This window comes from Phyllobates terribilis, unplaced genomic scaffold (assembly GCF_046119375.1).
Source record: "Phyllobates terribilis strain yellow unplaced genomic scaffold, ASM4611937v1 Scaffold_9__5_contigs__length_417890890, whole genome shotgun sequence".
NCBI classification, from domain to species: domain Eukaryota; kingdom Metazoa; phylum Chordata; class Amphibia; order Anura; family Dendrobatidae; genus Phyllobates; species Phyllobates terribilis.
The window spans coordinates 164,583,308-164,607,792 of record NW_027362769.1 but is presented as its reverse complement, the minus strand read 5'-3'; the positions used below and the strand labels follow the sequence as shown (position 1 = coordinate 164,607,792).

The following is a 24,485-nucleotide window of genomic DNA, read 5'->3' as shown; positions in this document are numbered from 1 at the left end:
CTGTATTGTCCATGTTAAGTTTTAGAAATCTAGCTGAGAAGAAGGATGAAATAGCAGACAGACATTGTGGGATTCTGGTTAGTATGGAGGAGATATCGGGTCCAGAGAGGTAGATCTGTTTGTCGTCAGCATAGAGGTGATAATGAAAGCCATGAGACTCTATGAGCTGTCCCAGGCCTAAGGTATAGATGGAGAAGAGCAGGGGTCATAGAACTGAACCTTGGGGGACACCGACAGATAGGAGGTGGTGTGTGAGTGGGAGACACTGAATGTCCGGTCTGTATGAGGAGATCCAGGTATGAGGAGATCCAGGATAGGGCCAAGTCTGTGATACCAAGAGATGAGAGAGTCTGGAATAAGAGGGAATGGTCCACTGTGTCAAAGGCAGATGACAGGTCCAGGAGGAGGAGTACAGAGTAGTGTCGCTTGGATTTGGCGGTTAGTAGGTCGTTTGTGACTTTAGTCAGTGCAGTTTCAGTAGAATGGTGCAGTCGGAAACCAGATTGTAGGCGGTCGAAGAGGGAGCAGGAGGAGAGGTGGGAGGACAGTTCAGAATGGACGTGTTGTTCCAGTAGTTTTGAGGCATAGGGGAGAAGTGATATGAGGCGATAGCTAGTCAGAGAGGATGGGTCAAGGGAGGGCTTTTTGAGGACGGGTGTGATCGAGGCATGTTTGAAGCATGAGGGGAAGACGCCAGTTGTTAGTGACAGGTTGAAAAGGTGGGTTACGGTTGGGATGAAGATAGTGGTAAGGTTTGGGATGAGGTGGAACGGGACTGAGTCAAGTTCACAGGTGGTGAGGTGTGATTTGGAGAGTAAAGAGGAAAGTTGATCTTCCGTAATGGTGGAGAAGGTGGTTATGGAGGAGGAGGAGGATTGAGTAGGTGTGGGGAGGGGCTTTGGGGATTTTAGGCAAAAGCTTTGTCTGATGGTGTCAATCTTCTGCTTGAAGAATGAGGCAAAGTCTTCGTCTTCGGCTGAAATAAGAGGAGAGGGAGGAGGAGCTGGGGGATGGAGGAGAGAACTGAAGGTGTTGAATAGTTGTTTGGAGTTGTGAAACAGGGAGGATATGAGAGATGAGAAGTAGGTTTGTTTAAATCAGTATAAATCAAATAGCTTATTTCTACATAGACTCCCAAACCTCTCTTTATTAGAAAGACTCTTGACATGTTGGCGTTCATATTGCTTTCAGAATTGGCCATATTAGACTGTAATCTCTGACTTTTTAGTCTCTGTCTTAAAGAGAACACATCACTTGCCACAAAATATATATATATTTTTAGTTGGTGTAAATGCCACTGTTCTCCTGAACCCGGCGATGTTTTTCTTTTGTTTCTGCTCCTCTCCGTTCCTGAGATATGGCCTTCTCTTCCCTGTATGTCAATCTGCTCTTAATAACCAAGTAGGTGTGGTCCTCAGCTCTGCTCCCTGGTCGTCTTATTGAGGACCATGCCCACCTGGCTAGATTAATATATAGGGAAGATGAGGCCATATCTCAGGGACGGAGAGACCCAGAAACAAGAGAAAGACGTCCTCCGATTCAGGAGAACAGCGGCATTTACATCCAGTAAAAAAAAAAAATACTACAAGTGACAGGTCCTCTGTAAAATAAGTGACACAGGGTTTACAGGTAGTAACTTCTTCTTACTCCTTTATGCTAGCAGCCATGATTGTCCCAGATGAATGTGCTCATGAAATGAAGTTGTTATTTCATAGTAAGCACCATTATTGCATTTATTGAGTGAAGGAATTATAGATGGATATTTTATTGGTTTTTGGTTCTAGGAGGTATCGTACAGGTTTATGCGTCCTGGACTTTAGCGTGTTAATATGTTGGTGTTTCTTAGTAATGAGCAGCAGCTGTTTCCAATATAAAAGCTGGCTGTATGCCTGATCTAAAAGGCCTCCAAGGGTCAGAGTCAGCCCTTGTGGCTCCTGCCATTGTACTGTCCTGCCCCAGTCCATCACACAGCTGTGCTTCTGCGGCCAAAAGGCCGGGAAGTCAAATGGCTTCACATCTATCTCTCCATCCCAGGCTCAGTAACAGCAGGAGTGTCAGACCTTCTTCATTCCAGAATCCTTGTCATTCTCCGCTCCACCAAATTCTTCATTGTCTGTGGCCTTATTTTATGTCCTTGCTTTGACTTTATTTGCACCCAAAATTTAAAATAATCCCTGAAATCGTAAAGGTCAATAAAGACTAACCTATTAATTAAAGGGAATCTGTCACCAGGTTTTTGCCAGAAAACCTGATTCCAGTGATGTGTCATTTGCTTTACTGGTTGCTGTGGTTTTGATAAAATCCCGCTTTTATCTGCAGTTCCCTGAATGCTGAGCACTGTATAACCCTGCCCACACCACTGATTGGCAGATTCCTGTGTACACTGTGCCAATCAGGGACGGAGGCGGGGTTACACAGAGCAGGAGGACTACATAGCACAAGACAACTAGTCCTCTAGTAATAATCTCCTGCTGATAAAACACTGATTTTATCAAAACTACAGCAAGCAGCACAGTAATTGACACATCGCTGGAATCAGGGTCTTTGCCCCTACATCATGCTGCTCTGATATTAGGTGGCAAAAAAACCTGGTGACAGAGTTCTTTTAAGGCTATTACTTAGTATAAGGCTTTGCAAATGCTATTTCCCTCAATACCGGTCCGCTCACCTTTCCTGCCACCACAGCTCCTCTCCTGGCTCAGGTCTTCCCTTCGGTTTTTGGTTTGGATCTTCTGTCGCTGACTTGGCCTCACGTGGTCATATCGGGCAAAAAACAATGTCATTGATTGAAGAGAAGACCAGAGTAATCTAGTGGAGAGCCGGGCAGGGAACTGCGATGGCAGGACATGTGAGAATATTCTTTCTTTACTTTTTAACCTTATGCTTTGGGGTCTGGAGAGATCTCTGAGGATAAGAAATATGGTTCTAGAACAGAATTTTATTTGGACCGAATCGAATCTTCCTGAAACAAATTTTGTGAGATTTGCTCATCTCCGGTGGCCATAGCTCTATTCCAATGGGGCATTCCGGACCCCCGTTCTCAGGATCGGTTGGGGTCCCAGCGGTCAGTAAGTTATCGCCTATCTGTGGATAGGTTATAACTTTCAATGGTCGGAATTAGAAAGCTGTAGAGCCCCTACCCCAAACCCCCATGGGTCCTGTTGCCTGGAGATCAGGACTGAAGGGTTTGGCCCTTATTGTGAGCATTAACCTCCTATTACAATTGTCCCGTAGAGACATACAATAAATTCTCTGATATTTGTTGGAGGATCAGCCCCTTTGGCTCCGTGCATGGCTTCTCCTCGCATGACTGTCTCTTCGGCATAATCCGACACGATAATGAAGGCCGCCTGCCTCTGATGAGCGCTCATCTTTGTTTTACATTTTCATGGCCCGACCTCCGTGGAATTGCATAAAAGCCACAATGGGGCACTAAGGATTTTAAAAGCATTTTGGGAATGAGAAATGGCGTACTTAAAGTGCGGAAAACAAATGACCAGCCCACCCCACCCCAGGGGTGATATCAGAGGGCTGCGAGACTGCTCCCATTTACTGATGAGAAGGAATGGGTTAAATGTCTATACAGGACCTAGTGGAGAAGGGAGGGGAGTCCAAAGCCGAAAAGTAAACAATAACTTTCTATACCAGGTTCCCTGCTTCCAAGCCATTGTGTGATATGAAAGGGCGGCGCACAAAGGGCGACCATTGTGAAGTATCCGAAGACTATTATTTTGTGTATATCCCATTCAGGAATATATTTCCTCAGGCAATTTCCTTTCCCAAACCAATAAAAGAGACTCAATGAAACGAGAACCTGCGGAAAGTTCTCTGCCGCCTGTTAGACATGGTCGCTGGTAGCATCCGATTATTGCTCTAAGTAGCAGGCACGCTTATATCAACCAGCCTGGTGAAAGGAGGCCTGAAATATCTATCCTCTATTTTCATTTTCTTTTCTTTTTTCTTCCTTCCTTTCTATCTATCTATCTATCTATCTATCTATCTATCTATCTATCTATCTATCCATCTATATTCCAAAAAAAAGTAGCACTCTAAAGTCCTTTCCTACCACTGCTGATTTCCTACCACCATACTTTGGAGAGCTGCCATGTTTTATAAGGTAGATATATAAATAGGTAGATAAATAGCTAGATATGAAATAGACAAATAGATATGAAAAGAAAAGAAAGAAAAAACATAAAGGAAAGAAAATAAAGGATAGATAGTTTAGGGACTCCTTTTACCAGACTGATTGATCTATCATCTATCTATTTCCTTCATTCCTTCCTTCCTTCCTTCCTTCTTTTTTCTACCTATTTATTTATCCATAATCCAAAAAACATCAGCACTCCAAAATCCTCTGCTACCACTGCTGATTTTTTACCACCATTGTAGCAGCCATTGTTTTGAGTATAGATAGACATATCAATTGGTGCCTAAATAGAAAGATATGAAATACACAGATAGATAAGAAAATGAGATAAATAAAGAAAGGGAAGAAAGACAACAGGGAAAGATACAATGGGGAAAAGAAGTATTTGATACACTGCCGATTTTGCAAGTTTTCCCACCTATAAAGAATGGAGGGTTCTGTAATTTTTATGGTAGGTCACTTCAACTGTGAGAGACAGAATCTTAAAAAAAAAAAAATCAGGTGTAATTAATACAGGTAATGAGTGTAGAGTAGAGGGGCTTCTTAAAGAAAAACTAACAGGTCTGTGAAAGCCAGAATTCTTGTTTGTTGGTCCATGATCAAATACTTATTTAATGCAATAAAATACAATTTTATTATGTAAAAATCATACAATGTGATTTTCTGGTTTTTTTTTTAGATTCTGTCTCTCAAAGTTGAAGTGTACCTACGATAAAAATTACAGACCTCTCCATTCTTTATTGGTGGGAAAACTTGCAAAATCTGCAGTGTATAAAATACACAAATCAACTAGATAGATAGAAATGGAATGGATAGATGGATATACAGTTAGGTCCATATATATTTGGACAGAGACAACATTTTTCTAATTTTGGTTCTAGACATTACCACAATGAATTTTAAACAAAACAATTCAGATGCAGTTGAAGTTCAGACTTTCAGCTTTCATTTGAGGGTATCCACATTAAAATTGGATGAAGGGTTTAGGAGTTTCAGCTCCTTAACATGTGACACCCTGTTTCTAAAAGGGACCAAAAGTAATTGGACAGATTAAATAATTGTAAATAAAATGTTCATTTCTAGTACTTGTTTGAAAACCCTTTGTTGGCAATGACTGTCTGAAGTCTTGAACTCATGGACATCACCAGACGCTGTGTTTCCTCCTTTTTGATGCTCTGCCAGGCCTTCACTGCGGTGGTTTTCAGTTGCTGTTTGTTTGTGGGCCTTTCTGTCTGAAGTTTAGTCTTTAACAAGTGAAATGCATGCTCAATTGGGTTGAGATCAGGTGACTGACTTGGCCATTCAAGAATATTCCACTTCTTTGCTTTAATAAACTCCTGGGTTGCTTTGGCTTTATGTTTTAGGTCATTGTCCATCTGTAGTATGAAACGACGACCAATCAGTTTGGCTGCATTTGGCTGGATCTGAGCACACATTTCATTCGGCTGCTTCTGTCCTGTGTCACATCATCAATAAACACTAGTGACCCAGTGCCACTGGCAGCCATGCATGCCCAAGCCACAGATGATGTGGTATGCTTTGGATCATGAGCTGTACCACGCCTTCGCCATACTTTTCTCTTTCCATCATTCTGGTAGAGGTTGATCTTGGTTTCATCTGTCCAAAGAATGTTCTTCCAGAACTGTGCTGGCTTTTTTAGATGTTTTTTTAGGAAAGTCCAGTCTAGCCTTTTTCTTCTTGATGCTTATGAGGGGCTTGCACCGTGCAGTGAACCCTCTGTATTTACTTTCATGCAGTCTTCTCTTTATGGTAGATTTGGATATTGATACGCCTACCTCCTGGAGAGTGTTGTTCACTTGGTTGGCTGTTGTGAAGGAGTTTCTCTTCACCATCGAGATTATTCTGCGATCATCCACCACTGTTGTCTTCCGTGGGCGCCCAGGTCTTTTTGCATTGATGAGTTCACCAGCGCTTTCTTTCTTTCTCAGGATGTACCAAACTGTAGATTTTGCCACTCCTAATATTGTAGCAATTTCTCGGATGTTTTTTTTTCTGTTTTTGCAGCTTAAGGATGGCTTGTTTCACCTGCATGGAGAGCGCCTTTGATCGCATGTTTACTTCACACCAAAACCTTCCAAATGCTAGCACCACACCTCAAATCAACTCCAGGCCTTTTATCTGCTTAATTGAGAATGACATAACGAAGGGATTGCCCACACCTGTCAATGAAATTGCCTTGGAGTCAATTGTCCAATTACTTTTGGTCCCTTTAAAAACAGGATGGCACATGTTAAGGAGCTGAAACATCTAAACCCTTCATCCAATTTTAATGTGGATACCCTCAAATGAAAGCTGAAAGTCTGAACTTCAACTGCATCTGAATTGTTTTGTTTAAAATTCATTGTGGTAATGTCTAGAACCAAAATTAGAAAAATGTTCTCTGTCCAAATATATATGGACCTAACTGTATATGAAATAGATAGATAGATAATGGATAGATAATAGATAGATACTGTAGATATGGGATAGATGGATGGATAGATAGATAGATAGATATGCAATGGATAAATGGATGGATATGGGATAGATAGAGTAGATATCTCGATTGATAAATCTGCCTCTCTGTAATTTTCAGACCCTGATGGTAGGTACAATACAGGACTGTCGGATTCTCTTTTTGGTGTCATACTCCGGCCACTCACACTCTGCTTTTTAATACGTAACCCTTTAATAAGACTCTTACACGAGCCGAATCTTTACACAGCATGGAGGGGCATTTCCATCAAGCTCTTTATTGGATCTCCACCCTGCTAGAAAGGACGCTCACTTTTGCCAACTGTGCAGCTCATGAGAACGATTTACAATGGCCAGTTATGCAGGATTAGTGTGACATGCAGAAGTATTGCTGTTGCTTCAAAAGCATCCAGCAACTATTACAAATAACACAAGCACAGGAGACAGGAAGTGTTGTGCTTCATAAGCATCCAGCAACTAGAGGGGTTAACACAGTCACAGGAGACAGGGAGTGTTTTATCAGAGCCCCAGCGGGATTGTAGGGAACTTGCTATTGTAGTCTGGCTGAAGCCGAAGAGAAAGGTGGTGTGTTATCTGGATCTGACAGAAGGCAACTGAACAGGATTCAGATCAGGAGAGAAACTAAACACAGGTCAGATAAACTCCCTTAACTAACAGTGCAGCGTATTATCGGGCAGGAAGATAAGGACTGGAAGGAATTGTGTCACAGGGATCATCTCCCTCATCAAACCCTCCCCCCCCTCCATATCCATGCCGGATAAAGAATGCTGTGTGCTATTGTGTCCTTGTGAAGGAAAAGCCTGTGGTTGTGTATGCATAGAAGTGTGCTGCTAAGAGATCTAAACTATGCTGAATTATGCTACTGGAGAGACTGTAATACTGTGCCTTGTGAAGAAACTACTGTATTGTTACTGGAGCCGGTTACTCAAAAAACTCAGACTGTACTGTAATGAAGATTGTTGCTGTAATATCCCTGAATTGCACTGGCCGTGCTTCAGATTAAATTCCACTGTTAAACTGTTGAAAAAGACTCTTATCAGATGTGTCTGGTCAGCAATTGAATCTATCGTGTGCCTGAGAGAAGCTGCAGCACATGGTCTATGGTCGCCCTGAGTAACGGTTCCCCCAGGATTCCAAAGAATTCATGAAACCCGTCTTGACCCTATCTGAACCTAGCACCGTGCGTGTAACATTAGGGCAGGTGCAAACGACTGTGTATTCTCTCAACCGAAAGAATTGGATCAAATATGCAAATTGCACTCTGATCTAACTCATTTTCTTGGATGAAGAAAAGATAGAGAAAAAAGTTTCTCCATCTTCTCCATTGTGTCAGTGCCAGGAAATCAGACTGTACCCAGATGTCATCCGAGTGCAGTCCAATGGTTTCCCCGCACTCACTGATATACATGGCCGAGTGCAATCTGAATATCGGATGAAACTCATGCATGCAGTCACATAGAGTGACTATAGACTTGTAGCCTGATGCCGGACAACCCCTTTAAGCCTCTCTACACCTTAGATGGCTGTCTGCCAAACAATGGTTCGGACAATCATTTGGCCGGCAGCTATCTTACCTGACTTGCCCATACACAGGAGGGCTCAGCCGGCCGAGTGCTCCATTGTTCTCTATGAGAGAGCCGCTGCCAGACATCTGTGATGGCAGCTTATCTCAGGCAGAACAAGAGGATCGGTGGTCCGAAATCAGACATGTCGGATCATTAACTCCCCCGACAATCTTCACACAGAAACCCCCATATACATTAGACTGTTGGCCAAACCCAACAATATTGGCATTAGGCTGATGTGTACGGGGAGCTTTAGTCCTGGAAAACCCCTTTAAGTCTTCTGTATGAGCATTGACTGTAGAAAATGTATACAAGCCGTTTGCCTCCTAGCTGTCCATTTATCCCCTTAGCTGCAGCTTATAGGATGAGGTCCCACTAATGGGTAAATCGCATCTTTATCTCCTCGTCTGACTTTATAATGTTTTCTTTTCTTTGAGTTAAATGAATGTCCACAAGGACAAAAAACCCTTTAATCCCAGTCCCATGAAACAAATGGAGGCAGTGACCATTTGCAGGGTGACATTAATGTAATCAATGAAACCAGTCATAAAATAACAAGTCAGCTAGATAAGGAAGACTGATCACCACAGAGCATGCCATGACTTCTACCACTACAACTTCCTTCCAAGGAACTTCAATTAAAGAAAAATAAAATCAAGGGAGATTGGAGAAGTGGAGAATAAATGGACGGGTGTTTATTAGGGCGACTGTAATATAAAGAAAAATATACAAACTTAAGGAACTCCTCACCGGGGCGATGGATCATTATACCTCCGGCTTCTCATTTTTAACTTCTCAACTTCTAGTTCATCTAACTGTATCCTCTGACATTTAGGGCATGTTCATATGAGGCGGATACGCTGTGGATTTTCTCTCTTAATCCTAAGAGTATAACATTAATAGAAAAAAAGATGAGATCTTACAAAATGTCATCCACACTCTTTGGAAAAAAAATGTCCTAACCACAGAATAGGGGGAGAACTTTCCAATTGCAGGGGGACCCCCACCAATCCTGCGAACCAAGAGCCCTACGTTAATCGAGCGTTGGTTGATCATGAAGACGAGCTGAACGTTGCATTCGGCCATCTCCGCCGGTCCCATAAATTCCAAGAGATCTCGATCTCGAGCCATGACGACTTGATGGATGAACGCTCTGTAGGAAGATCGATCTTGTGCAGCCTAGATAGGTCCACCAGGGTCTTCTCCACCGTTACCTTGATAGCATCAGGCCATCAGGTTGCTGGTCTTCCTCTTTGCCTTCTTCCTTCTTTTCTTCCGACCATGAGTTCCTTCTCCAGTGATTGCTCTATTCGTATGATGTGTCCAAAGTAGGCAAGTCGTAGGTTGGTGATCCTTGCTTCCAGTGACATGTCAGGCTTGACTTGTTCCAAGATTGATTTGTTTGTTCTTCTTGCCGTCCATAATATCGATCACATCCTCACAGTCATAAAAATATGAATGGGTTTCTCCAGCTTTAAAAAATCATGGACACATCACATTTGTTTTTATGGTTTGTGAAAAGCACTGCTGCATTTTTACAGACTGTTCAGGAATTTTTGGATAGTTGGTAACTTGGTAGCAGATCGGGAAATTAAAAAAAGCATCATCGGTAGCAATGGTGTTGACAATACATCATCGTGTATTAGAGAAAGCCACCAATCTGTTATCCCCCAGAAAGAGATCCTCCTGAGTGGTCCCTCCGTAACCTCTGGGCCCCGTAGAAGCTACCATGACTGCTACGTCTATAGTTACACCGTCACCTTGGGTTTTAACCCTCTCCTTGGAGGCCAGCTCTAGAGTTCCTGTCCCGCTGTTGGAGGTTTCCTGATATATGCAGGTGCCTTCTTGCCTTCCGGTCTTCTGGCTGGTTCCTTGTTTTTTGGTAGGATAAGCCAAGCTAAAGTCATATGGGAGCCACTTATCCTTCCACATAAATAACTTGCTTGCAAAATTATCTGGATCACCACCCTATTTTCCTGGAGCCCTGCATGCAGCAATACAGTTTCTGTTTCCATATCCCTTTGAATATTTAGTATCAGAAAGTAAAGGCAGGCCGGCTGACAACCCTTCGGCAGCCATATTTGATGTTTTCTGGCTTTTCAAGGAACGGATGAATGAGATTTTTTTCAACTTTAGAGGCTTTTTTTTTTGAGGAAATGTCCTTGTTAGAGTGTGTCATCAGCACCCGGCACAGTCTCATAATCAGCAGTGTAATCAGTTCCATGATGTGTGTTGGATTCACCCTTTCGTGATCCATTCTTACATAAGAGGACTTCGCAGGTCACGGACTGAAGCTCTTGAATTTTTACATTCCAGTGTATAAATCAGCGGATTCCTGTCCCTGACCATATAATGTGCCCATGAAGATGAAGGATTCTGCTCTTTGTTGCAAGACATGAGTTATGTAAATGGTGAGATCAGACATATTTCTCCATCCCTTCCCCCATCTTGAGGCTCTTCAATGTATATTCTCAGTGAACTCATGAATTCCTATTAACGAACGTTAGAAATCTCCACCCTCTTTGGAAATTTACTACAGATTTTCCCGACCACGGATCCCGCATGATCAAATTTTAATATTCACAGCTTTCCCCAATGCAAGTCTACAGTAGATACAATGTATCAAAGAATGTTTGTAAATACTTCATGTATCTTGTAATAATGGTTCTCTCAGAAAGCTACAATCACAGTTCTGCTGGTTTTCAGTTACCAGAGAGCAGTGCATCGTGGGAACAATATACTGTCATTTACGATGCTAATGGACCATTTGGGCCCCTCTGGTTCCAGGGCCCAGGTGTAATCAAAAGCTCTGCACCCTTAATATTAATGGGGTTCGTCCACAAACAACATTTATCATTGATTCACTGAATCTATAAAGGCATATGGCGGCACAGGAACAGGGGTCCGGTGTCCCTAATCGGATGGAACCATGTACACACATGGGCACATCCACTCCGCTCATTATCCAAGGGATCGATAGAGAATCTGCTATTTCTGTGAGTTCCATAGATAATGAATGGAGAGGTCGAATTAAACGGGGGACAGTGGGACCGCAGTTCTTGTGACTGATGGGGCTTCCAATGATCAGACATTTATAACTAGAGATGAGCAAATAAATGAGTTCATTACAATTTGCCAATAATCCGCCCAAATCTGGGAAGCTGTAATTTTACTGTATTATTCAAAGGGGTTAAAAAATAATAAAAGACTGTAATCACCTGCCTTAGGCACGCCGTTCACCTGTCTTGCCACCGCAACTAGTGCTCTCTTCGGATTGGTTTTCATTTCTGACTTCGGTCCGGATCTTCTGACTAAACCTCATCGGTCACGTGGGGCACAAGTCATTGACGTACGTCATACCCCATATGAGCACATGAGTAGATATGAACGAACCCAAACTTTTAAGTTCAGGGTTTGTACCGGACAGTTAGTGTCCGGTGCTAAATGCCAAATACTGTCTTCTTCTGGAAGTCCATTGCAATGTTCGGAGTTCTGAAGGAAGTCCAGAGAGAGAGAATTTTCCTGCTCAAAAGTCGGGGTCTGCATTGTTTTCAATGGCGTTCGGGACCTGGTTCAAGTTCGGGTGCAGTTCTGGTACTTGAATTGAACTTTGGAATAAACTCAGGTCGGGTACCAGAACCGGAACTTCCACAGGTCCGCTCATCCCTACACATGAGGTCTAGTCAGTGTCAGAAAGTCTGGACCGAAGTCAGATCTGAAGCAAGTGGAGGACTGGGAGGTGTGGTGGTGTACAGGTGATTGGAATACTTTATTATTTTTTTAATCCCATGCCTCCCCTTCATTTATTATCCTTTGGATCTGGAGAGACATCAGAGCAAAATAAACATCTTTTTATTGTATTCGGACCAAATCGAATCTTGTGCGATGAGGCAAGCAAATCAGCCCAAAGTGAATTTCAGAAGATTGGTTCATCTTTATTTAACACCAATCCTGCGGGCAGTGTTTGTGGACCAAACCCTATTCCTCCATATATCTACAGGTGCAGAAAACCTGCATACAGACTCCAAAACAGAACCATCAAAAATGTGGGATTTTACTTTAATGGTGATTAGCGAAAAAAACAACAACCTGCAGCTAAAATCAGTAAAAAAAATTCTGTCCATACTGGATACAATTGTAGCAAACTCCCAGCTGTGGGAAGTATTAGGGATTAAGGGCTATACTAGTCACTGACCGCAAACACGGATATCCTACCTACACTGATACATTGTAGCAGAAGATTCAGGGATCAGCTGTTCTGGAAACTATAACTCCCAGCATTCCCTGACAACCACATAATGGCAAGTGACTGTCTAGGTCATGTTGGGAGTTGTAGTTTCATAGAGGATTGCATAAAGTGGATACAATTGTAGCAAATGCCAACTGTACGCACCAAGGACTATGGGCTGGATTCATCATATGAGGTTTTTATTTTAGGTCACTTTTCTTTTTCTGTCTTGTATTTGTTCACATTTTTAGCACCAAATTTGAGTATGAATATTGAGTCAAGTAAAAAAATACTTTCATTTTTATCTGTTTTCTGGCATCGCAGTGCAAAAAGTTGCACGTTTCATAAAATGGCACAAAATTGGCGTCAAAATAACTGGAAGACATAACATCACTCCAGGGGGATTAGAATACATTTGCGCCAAATTTTTAGGACTTTTTGAAAAGTTGCAATTGATGAAACCCCATAATGGCGAACATTAAAAAAACAGAGGAAAGCAAGTAAAATAGACTTTAAAAAGGTGCAAATGGGAAACATGTGTAAAACAACAAAAACAATAGAAAAAAGGCGCAAACACAATAATGAATTGTGCTTCTAATCTATTGATGTTCTGTTCAGTGACAGCAAGCAGAAATACAGAAAATTGTTAAGAATGCAGAGAACACATTTTATATTAAGAACTTATACAGCATTTAATTCTTATTTAGATAAAACAGGACGACCAATCGAATGTACAACCAGTGACCGGGTCAACAGCAAGACTGGTAATCCCCATTATCAGGAAAGTAATTTTATGTTGCACCTGATTACATAGATTGTGCTCCTCATCTAGATCTCCATTCTCCTCCGACCTGACGCTGTAATACCAGACGACAGCAATAAAATCAAGTTTGGATTTTGCTAAATAGAGGAAATTCCTGTTTCCCAATCCGGAGACTTTAATCCCACCTGGATGAGGCGGCTTCACATGGGAGTGGATTTCCTTAACATATGTAAACAGATTTTAGCAAGTGATTGTTGGGAGCAGCTCGGAATAACCTGTTTAGCGCCAGACATAGATATACAGATAATTCTGCAGATGAAACCTCAGAAAACATCTGTACCTGTGATCTCAGCCACCACAATCAAATCATCGCTGCCCATTAACTGATCGGACATTTCTTCATTTTATTATTATTATTATTATTTATTATTATAGCACCATTTATTCCATGGTGTTTTACATGTGAAAAAGGGGTATACATACAAAAACAATTACAATAATCTTGAACAAAAACGTGACGGCGACTGGTACAGGAGGAGCGAGGACCCTGCCCGCGAGGGCTCACAATCTACAAGGGATGGGTGAGGATACAGTAGGTGAGGGTAGAGCTGGTCGTGCAGCGGTATGGTGGAGCGGTGGTTACTGCAGATTGTAGGCTTGTCGGAAGAGGTGGGTCTTCAGGTTCCTTTTGAAGGTTTCCACGGTCGACAAGAGTCTGATGTGTTGGGGTAGAGAGTTCCAGAGTAGGGGGGATACACGGGAGAAATCTTGTATTTGATTGTGGGAGGAGGAGATAAGAGGGGAGTAGAGAAGGAGATCTTGTGAGGATCGGAGGTTGCGTGCAGGTATGTATCGGGAGACTAGGTCAGAGATGTATGGAGGAGACAGGTTGTGGATGGCTTTGTATGCCAGGGTTAGGGTTTTGAACTGGAGTCTCTGGGCAATGGGGAGCCAGTGAAGAGATTGACAGAGAGGAGAGGCCGGGGAATAGCGGGAGGACAGGTGGGTTAGTCAGGCAGCAGAGTTTAGGGTAGATTGGAGGGGGGCGAGAGTGTTAGAAGGGAGGCCACAGAGCCGGATGTTGCAGTAGTCAAGGCGAGAGATGATGAGGGCGTGTACTAGTGTTTTTGTGGTTGAGGAATGTGCGGATCCGGGAGATATTTTTGAGTTGCAGTTGGCAGGAAGTGGAAAGGGCTTGGATATGTGGTTTGAAGGATAGATTAGAGTCCAGGGTTACCCTGAGGCAGCGAGCTTGCGGGACTGGGGAGAGTGGGCAGCCATTGACTTTGAAGGATAGGTCAGATGGGGGGGTTGAGTGAGATGGTGGAAAGATGATGAGTTCTGTTTTGTCCATGTTAAGTTTTAGAAATCTAGCAGAGAGGAAAGATGAGATAGTGGACAGACATTGTGGGATTCTGGTTAGTAGGGAGGAGATATCAGGTTCAGAGAGGTAGATCTGTGTCATCAGCATAGACATAATACTGAAAGCCGTAGATATGTTCGTTCCAAAGGAAATCTGGGTGACAACTAATGTCTCATTTGCAGCTTTTCCAGATCTTGGACCCTGATGGAAAACCTGCCCCCAACTATGATGCAACACATATATTTCTGACGTCTTCCTATATGTTCCCCTATGTCACCAGGATGAGAGTGCGGCCGTTACAGCTGCCCCAATTATAGCTATTTGATCAAATTCTAACTGTGCATTGTACCCTTAAAGGGGTATTCCCATCTTGGACATTCATAGGAGATGCCATACTGTAAATGATAGATATGAATCCCACCTGTTGAGTGAAGGGGACCCCTTCTAGCACCACCGGGAATGCACATGCAGAGATCTCTCCATTCACTTCTATGGGAGTTCAGAAAATTGCTGAGTACCTGCATCTTTCAGATATAAATGTGCAAGATGGAAATACCCCATTAAAATGATTATTTCCAAGTATTCACCCATCCACAAGATTGCTGGTGGTTCAATGCTGCAATTCACATCAATCCTGAGAAGTTCTGAGATACCTTATGAAAATGGAGCGGTCGCCATGCACGTGCGCCATGGGTGGCTCTATTCATTGTCTATGGGGCAGTACTGGGCATTCCCATTGACAATGAATGGAGTAGTGGTGCCAAAGGGTGGCCATAGCGCCATTCTACTGGGGTATTGCTGAAAATCATACTCGGGATCGTTGAGGGTCCCAGTGATGAAAATTATGTCTATGCTATTTCCTGTGGATGGGTAAAAACTTGCTAAGAGGGGAATAACGTCTTATAAACTATAACAAAAGACATTAAGGAAATTAATCTTTAAAAATGTTTAATCAGCAGTTGATTTTTTTTTTTATATTTTTTAATTTAACGAAAATATGTTAATTTTGCATATTCTACAATAGGAAATAGGACTTTGCATCTATTGATATCATTCTTTTTAGGACACAATAATTTTTCTTGCGTAGCTTGTCATATATGCTTACTATTTAAAAAAATATATATTGTGACAGAGTCACTGGTATAACATATGAGGGGAGGCATGTGTCACACAGGTGGCTAGCCTGTGTGAACTAAAACCAATAAACTATCTGCCAGCATGTTATATGCTGGGGGTTAACTTTTTTAAAGGGCGTGGTTTTATGGGAATGACTAGAGATGGGAGGGAAGCCATTCCCCATACCTCCCCTGAGGGTGTGGCTGAGCAAGGTTTAAATGCTCAGTCAGCTTTGTTTCTGTGGACTGTGTGTGGTCTGGAGAGTGAAGTCTCCAGGCTGTGTTTGGGTGAAATCAGAGAGCAACACCGGAGGACTAGTGTTGCTGAGGACTTCACTGTGCTACCTGGAGCAGCAGAGCCTCACTTACTATTGGTCTCTGTCATTCCTTATCTTTTTGTTTTTCCCGTTAACCCCGAAAGGGTCTGTTTATTTTTATGGGACACTGCTGGAGTTTATGCCGCACAATAAACCCACAGAAAGTTAACCCAAACCGTGTGTCCTGTGTCTGCCTCTGGAGAGCTGAGCAAGTCGCTTTACCACAATATATATATCTTCTATCTAGGGAGCATGGTTCACGGTGGAGGACCCATCACCTCCATACATTAAACAGACACCTTTGGTTACAAGGTGACATGGCACCCAAATCACAGTGTTGCAGCTAATGATTTCTAATGGTGTCGCACTGCGACCTTCCAGTTGCAAATGTTTGGGATTTTCTGTTGCTGGTCGCAGCTCGAATGCAACTCATTTTATTGCAAGTGACACGTGACTGCGACTTCTCTGCGATTTGGCCGCTTTATTGATAGCAAAATTACAGAAATAAAAAAGTTGCGCAAAATCAAATTGCATCACAGTTTTTGGTTGCGCATCTTGTCTGATAACTGCAGTCACTCGACACATGTCGCCGTCTAGCCCAAGTCTAATGGGCAGTGTGTAATGCTTCTTTTCTCCTGTGGTGGCGCTACAGGGGGGCTAATATTTCCTGGGAGCTTTCTTTACCTGGGTTGTTTGGGGGCTTTCCTGGCATCGGATTTCCCTGGATAATCAATGTAAATGTATTCACCTCCTAATTATTCTCCATTACACAGACCTACGAGCCCTCGGACAGGTCCAGTCTAGACACGGACATTCATGTTTTTTTCTTTCCCATTATCACTTCGCTTTCTGGGACTTTTTCAGGTAACTACTTTATCCTGTTTGTACGTAATTAACAGCATTAGATGGCTGCAAGTAGAAAATCAGACAATGGGGCCAATTATCAACTCGCACGGGAGACGGGAATAAACATTTTCAATGAGAAGGGTCACAATCGCTCCCCCATACATATCATGTACAGAGAGCTCCGGAGCTGTCTTGGAGTGGAGGTTACATTATTTCCTGAAATGCTCACCTCAGCTGCTGCAGAACGTTATTTTCAAGAGGAAAAAATTAGATCTCTCTATTCATCTCTCATTAATACGAAATGTCTTCCTCCTTTACAAAGGGGTTGTGCAGCAGCTAAGGTGTGTATTATGAGGTTCTGCAGCGGTTCAGGGGTGTATTATGAGGTTCAGCAACAGATGAGATGTATTATGAGGTTCTGCAGAAGCTGAGGTTTATATTATGAGGTTCACCAGCAGTAGTTTAGGCGTGCATTATGAAGATCTGGAGTAGCTAATGTGTCTATCAAGAGGTTCTGCAGCAGCGGAGCCAAGTACCATGTACAGTGGGGAAAATAAGTATTTGATACACTGCTGATTTTGGAAGTTTTCCCATCTACAAAGAATGGGAAGGTCTGTAATTTTTATCGTAGATACACTTCGCCTGTGGGAGACAGAATCTAAAAATAAAACCCAGAAAATCACATTGTATAATTTTTACATAATTAATTTGCATTTTATTGAATGAAATAAGTATTTGATACAATAGAAATACAGAACTTAATATTTGGTACAGAAACCTTTGTTTGCAATTACAGAGGTCAGACGTTTCCTGTAGTTCTTGACCAGGTTTGCACACACTGCAGCAGGAATTTTGGCCCCCTCCTCCATACTGATCTTCTACAGATCTATTAGGTTTCGGGGCTGTTGCTGGGCAACATTAAGTTTCAGCTCCCTCCAAAGATTTTCTATAGGGTTCAGGACTGGAGACTGGCTAGGCCACTCCAGGACCTTGAAATGTTTCTTATGGAGCCACTCCTTAGTTGCCCTGGCTTTGTGTTTTGGGTCATTTTCATGCTGGAAGACCCAGCCATGACCCATCTTCAATGCTCTTACTGAGGGAAGGAGGTTGTTGGCCAAAATCTCGCGATACATGACCCCATCCACCCTCCCTTCAATACGGTACAGTCGTCCTGTCCCCTTTGCAGAAAAGTAAGGCCAAATTATGAGGTTTCCCCCACCATGCTTCACAGTTGGGAAGGTGCTCTTGGGGTTGTACTCATCCTTCCTCTTCCTCCAAACACGGCGAGTGGAGTTGATACCAAAAGTTCTATTTTGGTCTCATCTTGCCACATGATCTTCTCCCATGCCTCCTCTGGATCATCCGTAGTCAATGGCGAACTTCAAACGGGCCTGGACATGTGATGGCATGAGCAGGGGGACCTTGCATTCCTTGCAGGATTTTAATCCATGATGACGTAGTGTGTTACTAATGATAATGTTTGAGACTGTGGTCCCAGCTCTCTTCAGGTCATTGACCAGGTCCTCCCATGTAATTCTGGGCTGATTCCTTGCCTTTCTCGGAATCATCCTTACCCCACGAGGCGAGATCTTGCATGGAGCATCAGACTGAAGATTGACAGTCACCTTGTGTTTCTTCTATTTTCTAATAATTGTGCCAACAGCTGTTGCTTTCTCACCAAGCTTCTTGCCTATTGTCCTGTAGCCCATCCCAGCCTTGTGCAGGTCTACAATTTTGTCCCTGGTGTCCTTAGACCGCTCTTTGGTCTAGGCCATGGTGGAGAGGATGGAGTGTGATTGACTGAGTGTGTGGACAGGTGTCTTTTATACAGGTAATGAGTTCAAACAGGTGCAATTAATACAGGTAATGAGTGCAGAGTAGGAGGGCTTCTTAAAGAAAAACTAACAGGTCTGTGAGAGCCAGAATTCTTGCTGGTTGGTCGGTGATCAAATACTTATTTCATGCAATAAAATGCAATTTAATTATGTAAAAATCCTACAATGTGATATTCTGTTTTTTTATTTCTATATTCTGTCTCTCACAGTTGAAGTGACCTACGATAAAAATTACAGACCTCTCCATTCTTTATAGGTGGGAAAACTTGCAAAATCGGCAGTGGATCAAATACTTATTTTCCTGGATATCTCCCTGATTTTATTCTATAAAATATGGAAGTTTTAAAGCAGTTGCATGGAATCAGAATAACATGGCTGCTGCCTTCTAGAAACAGCGCCACACCATCCTCGGGTTGTGTCTGGGATTTATATGCACAGGGCTTTGCTGCAATATCCGACCCATCCCCCAGTCATGAGTTGCATGACTTAATACTGTAAGTGGGGTATCTTCTAATTTGTGAATATAACCCAACTGCAATAAAAAGAAACACGACAATGATTTAATTTCTCAAAAATTTATTAAGAAACACTCTGTACAGCGTTCAGTATATGGCTTGTAAGGACGGCAATACTGAATCGGAAACACGAGAAGACCTAGGTTAACAGTCATATCATATCGATAAGTGCAATCACATACAACACGGCGCAGTCCATCCACAGTGCTCCCCAGCCATCAGATAATGGCAGAAGATATATCGTATCCACCAATGATCAACAGCAAGTTCTCAATCACGGTAATATACCCTCAGATTAGTGTATGTGAACGTCAGGGGTAATACTATGTCATGGATAGAAAATAGATATCTGGTCCAGTGTTCCCTTTCCTGAGATCTATGAGGTCCGCTGGTCCAAATGTATGGAATTATAGAAGGGGGTCAAAAAACATAGAAGGGTCCCCTACAGAGGGTTCAAGTACATTACTTAATGGGTGGTGTCAACCTGAGCTGGACTTACCCCAATAAGGGGGGAAACAACTCAAGGCTTCCTGAGTCTTGGTCAATGGAGGTGGCAAACAAGTGTGAGATCTGATGGAGGATATAGATATGATAAGATGGGAGGTATGGATGGGATGGGGTATATTGATATTATGGGGGATATGGATAAGATGGGGGATATGGATCAGATGGGGGATATGGATAAGATAGGGGATATTGATATGATGGGGGATACAGATATGATGGGGGATATGGATAAGATGGGGGATATGGATACGATGGGGGATATTGATACGATGGAGGATATAGATATGATGAGGGATATGGATATGATGGAGGATATGGGTAAGATGGGGGATATTGATATTATGGAGGATATAGATGGGATGGGGGATATGGATATGATGGGGGTATGATGGGGATATGAATATTATGGGGATGTGGATATGATGTGGAATATGGATATGATTGGCTATATAGCTATGGATATAATAGGAATATGGATATTTTGGGGATATAGATATGATGTGGGATATGGATATCATAGGGTATGTGGATATGATGGAAGTATATACGGATGTTCAATTGATTTTTTTCTATGGGACCCCCATTCCTCTAGGTACACCCCTGTGAGATTGTATACTGGAATACACACTGCCCATTTTGCTCTACTCTACCATATGGAATAAAGATTAGATCTGGCACAGATTCCCATTTACAAATAAATGAGACTCCAAAATTGACAATTACTGCTAGCTAGCCCTCATATTCCACCCTCCACCCTTAACCTTCTACACACAGAATAAATAGCACACAATACAGCAATGTTGTATACATATATACAGGTATGTTGGGGGGTCGGAAGTATCACGCAATAACCATAAAAGCTGAGCGTCACATTCATGAAATGCTGGAAGGGTCCCTGTACAGAGACAGTACATTTGGCACTGTAACGGACAAATGGAAAAAAAAAAGTTTATTGTGAATCAATAGTCCTTAGGTCCGGCCTACAGTAAAGATACAAAAAAAAGAAAAAAATTGTATAAATAAGGTTTATACCTCTCAGTCAATATATGATATATATATATATATATATACACATATTACAAAAACAAAGTCCTTGGTATCCAGACCGTTAGCTGGAATGGAAACTGGAGGATTCTGACTCTGTAGAGACGGACGAGAGTCCAGCGCGCTTTTTGGAAAGTATTTTTAAACTGGACCCTCTGCTGACGGACGTAAAGGCATTTTGGGCAGAGGTCTTGAATTTGGCCCCTAGGAAGGCATATAAGATGGGGTTGAGACAGCAGTGGAAAAAAGCCAAGGCTTCTGTGATGGAAATCCACTTGTGAAGCATGTTATCGATGTAACAATCAAACTTCAAGAGTCCCAGTAAGCCAAAAGTGTCGATAGTAAGGCAGATATAATACGGGAGCCAACAGGCGAAGAAAGCCAGGATGAGAATCACAGTCGTCTTCAAGGCTTTGCGTTTTTGATGGCCCTTTGAATGGGACAACTTTGAGATGATGACACAGTAGCAGGTTAAGATGATGAGTCCGGGCAGAACGAGTCCAACTGTGATGTGGAGGAAACGGAACCCGATGGTCCAGTTTTCCCGGTCGTTTACAGGGTAGATGCGGTCACACACATAGGTGCCTTCTATGTCTGACACACTGGCAAATACAAGGTCGGGCACAGTCAACAAAACAGCTGGGAGCCACACTCCGGCATACACAATCTTCTCCGCCAAGACCTTCCTAGATCCTTGACTGTTGGTGGCATGGACAATGGCCAAGTACCGATCAAAGCTTATAAAGGCCAAGATTAAGACGCTGCTATAAAGGTTGACTGTGTAAATGACATGAACGGCTTTACACAAGAACTCCTTAAAGTACCAACCAATGGCGGCATCCACAGACCAGAATGGAAGCGTGAACACAAACAGCAGGTCAGCGACGGAGAGGTGCAACCTGTACTTATCGGTCATAGTTCTGGACTTCTTCTGATAACCCATGACCAGCACCACCAGTCCATTGCCGATAATTCCAAGTAGGAAGATGAAGGAGTAGACGGTGGGAAGGAATATTCGGTTGAAATCATTGTTCTCTTGGGTGAAACATGGACCTAGAAGATCGAAAAAGTCTTCAGTGTTATTTGGATCTGTGCTATTGTCATCCAACAAATCTATCGACCCGGAGAACTGGAAAAGAAAAAGATAAAAATAAGTTATGAGTTTCGGTACGAGGTACAATATAAAACCGAGAATCAACTACAAAATCCCCTATATTCTTAGAGGGTACAAGGCATGACGTGACACATTCAGGATACTTTGCATGTGAAAGACAACATGGTTGAGAGTCATGTAGTGTTCACATTAGTGCTGCGCCCTGCAATCTCTAACACTATATGTGGCTCATGTCATCGTTAAGTGCCCAATATTTGCATTATAGGAACACACAAAAGATTTCTCCCATGCAACAACTGACAAGGTTTGTTTCCAAAAATCCATATGCAAACACATCAGCATTAAAAGTTCAGCTGGCAGATGGCGAGTGATAGACACCGACCCAACTGTGGAACAAGTGCTGACAGCTTCTAGACAAGTCAGAGGAAGCAAATGGGGACGGTGCAATAAGAAAGTCGTTCTACTGCAACAACAGGTTAATGTGGCTTTGAGAAATGGCTCCTTTACTAGGAGCCAAAAGACCAAATGGACACCTAGATAGCAACTAATAGTTAGAGCAACTAATATACTAGTCTTTAAAGTCACGGTTCACATAATTCGAAGCAGCCAGCAATTTACTGGAAGCTGACAATATGGATGTAATGGTGCCCTCTAGCTGAGATTTCTGGAATCTCCAAATGTAACTTGCACTAATGTCTTTTCTAAGACCTGTTTTAGGCTAGACATGGATAAAGAGAATCCCAATTTGGCTGCCGTCATTAGATTTTGTATCAAATATATGTAAAACCATTCATTACATTTTTTTTTAACAAGAATCTACACATTTTACCCACTTCTTATTATAATGAAATTGAATTATCCACATTAATGATCAATTCAGTGATAATGACTCTACTGATAAAGTGTCCAGTCAATCCCATAGTTATGCAGGTAGATTAGGATAATTTTTTGATCTTTTCATTACTATACATGATAAGGTTTGTGCTCTGTGTAGTGATATCAGACAGATTACCTGCGTACTGTAGCACCTCCTGTTTGTAAAATTTTTATAACATAAAAGGGAAGTATGATTGCACAAATTAACGATTTTAGGGCAGTGACCTAAAGACCAAGCGGGATATTTAAAAAGGTGAGTAAGGGCGCACAATTGCCTAAATGAGGGGGCACACTGGCCACATTTGAGGGGGGCAAACTGGCCAAAAAAAGGATCTACAGATCTATAGTCACTGTCTTGTATAAGAATAAATCTCCATACAGATCTGACTCACAGCATATCCATATGACTCTACTAGACGCATCTCTTGATCAAGCCCTCTTCTCTCATCCGTGTTCCTAAAACATTCGGTAATTTCCAAAAATGTAAATATTGTAGCAATTCATCTAGCAATGTACATAGGGCGAATGAACTTTCTCATATATCTCACACACAAGGGACTTTTCTACACCTCATTTACTGCCCTATTTTCCAAGTAGAGATTCTCATGACAGAAAACCACTAATATAAGTGAATAGTGAAGTACTGAACAGAGCAACAACTGTATAGAAATACAGAACTGTGTGCAATTTGGGTCATTAACTAAATCAGCAGAACAAAGGTGCCAAGGAGCAGGATGTGGCATTTGTACCCACTAACATCATCCCTGACTACCCTGACACCAGCACAAATCTCGGGACCCCCTATAATTGCTGTAAAACTTCTAGCAGTCCTATGAATTTCTTCACCCTTCAAGTTTACAAAGTTGCACTAACTTGCAATAAACTTGCAACTCAATACAGTTTCTTATAATACATATCTCCTTTCATCAAAGAAGTAGAATAATGTTCAGCAAGATTGCTGAGAAAGTAAATGCACCATGAAGATGCTCCACTCAGCTGGATCAGATGCGCAAAAACGCAGCGCATAGTGACCTGGAGACCTGATCTGTAATCTCTAGTCCTGGGTACTTACAATCTGCTCCATGGCTGTGTTTCCCTCTGTTTCCAGGATGGAGATGAGCTGCTGTCGGTGCAGGGACTGTGTGTTCTCCTCTCAGTGAGTCCTTGCTGCAGGGACTGTGATCAGCACTCGCAAAGCAGAGGAAGAATTGACTGCTGGCTGCAGGCTGCACTGCTATATATAAGTACCCACCCATCAGCCGCCCATCCAATGCCCTCAGCCCTCTCTGCACTCACAATAGCTGCTGATTGTGCTGCTCCAGGACCTCCTGTTGTTTATCCTGCAGCTGGCAAGGGCTTTGTGTTCAGACAAGCATCTGTAAAAAAACATCAGCTCCAACACAACTTCAGAAATGTCAGTGTCTTGCAATGAAGGACCATGCACACAAGGGTCTATGGATGAGAGCTGCACATGGTGGTAGTGCCAAGGTCAGATAGCTGCCTTCAGCCTTGTAACCTGGCTGCTTCATTCTTAGGTTATTGTAGAGGAGGGGAATAAAGGTGTCAATGTTATTGTATAGGAGGGGAATAGAGGTATCAAGGTTATTGTATAGGAGGGGACTAGAGGTATCAAGGTTATTGTATAGGAGGGGAATAGAGGTATCAAGGTTATTGTATAGGAGGGGAATAGAGGTATCAAGGTTATTGTATAGGAGGGGAATAGAGGTGTCAAGGTTATTGTATAGGAGGGG

General features: G+C 42.5%; 1 protein-coding gene across 1 annotated transcript; it reads right to left on the bottom strand.

Moving 5' to 3' along the window:
• Positions 1-19,237: 19,237 nt before the first annotated feature.
• CXCR4 (C-X-C motif chemokine receptor 4) lies at positions 19,238-23,981 on the bottom strand. Its single transcript, XM_073647256.1, has 2 exons — positions 23,807-23,981; positions 19,238-21,873 (listed from the first exon to the last, which is right to left on the bottom strand). Exons 1-2 carry the CDS (start codon positions 23,816-23,818, stop codon positions 20,809-20,811), a joined length of 1,077 nt encoding a protein of 358 aa, XP_073503357.1. The 5' UTR covers positions 23,819-23,981; the 3' UTR covers positions 19,238-20,808.
• Between the last annotated feature and the right edge of the window lie 504 nt (positions 23,982-24,485).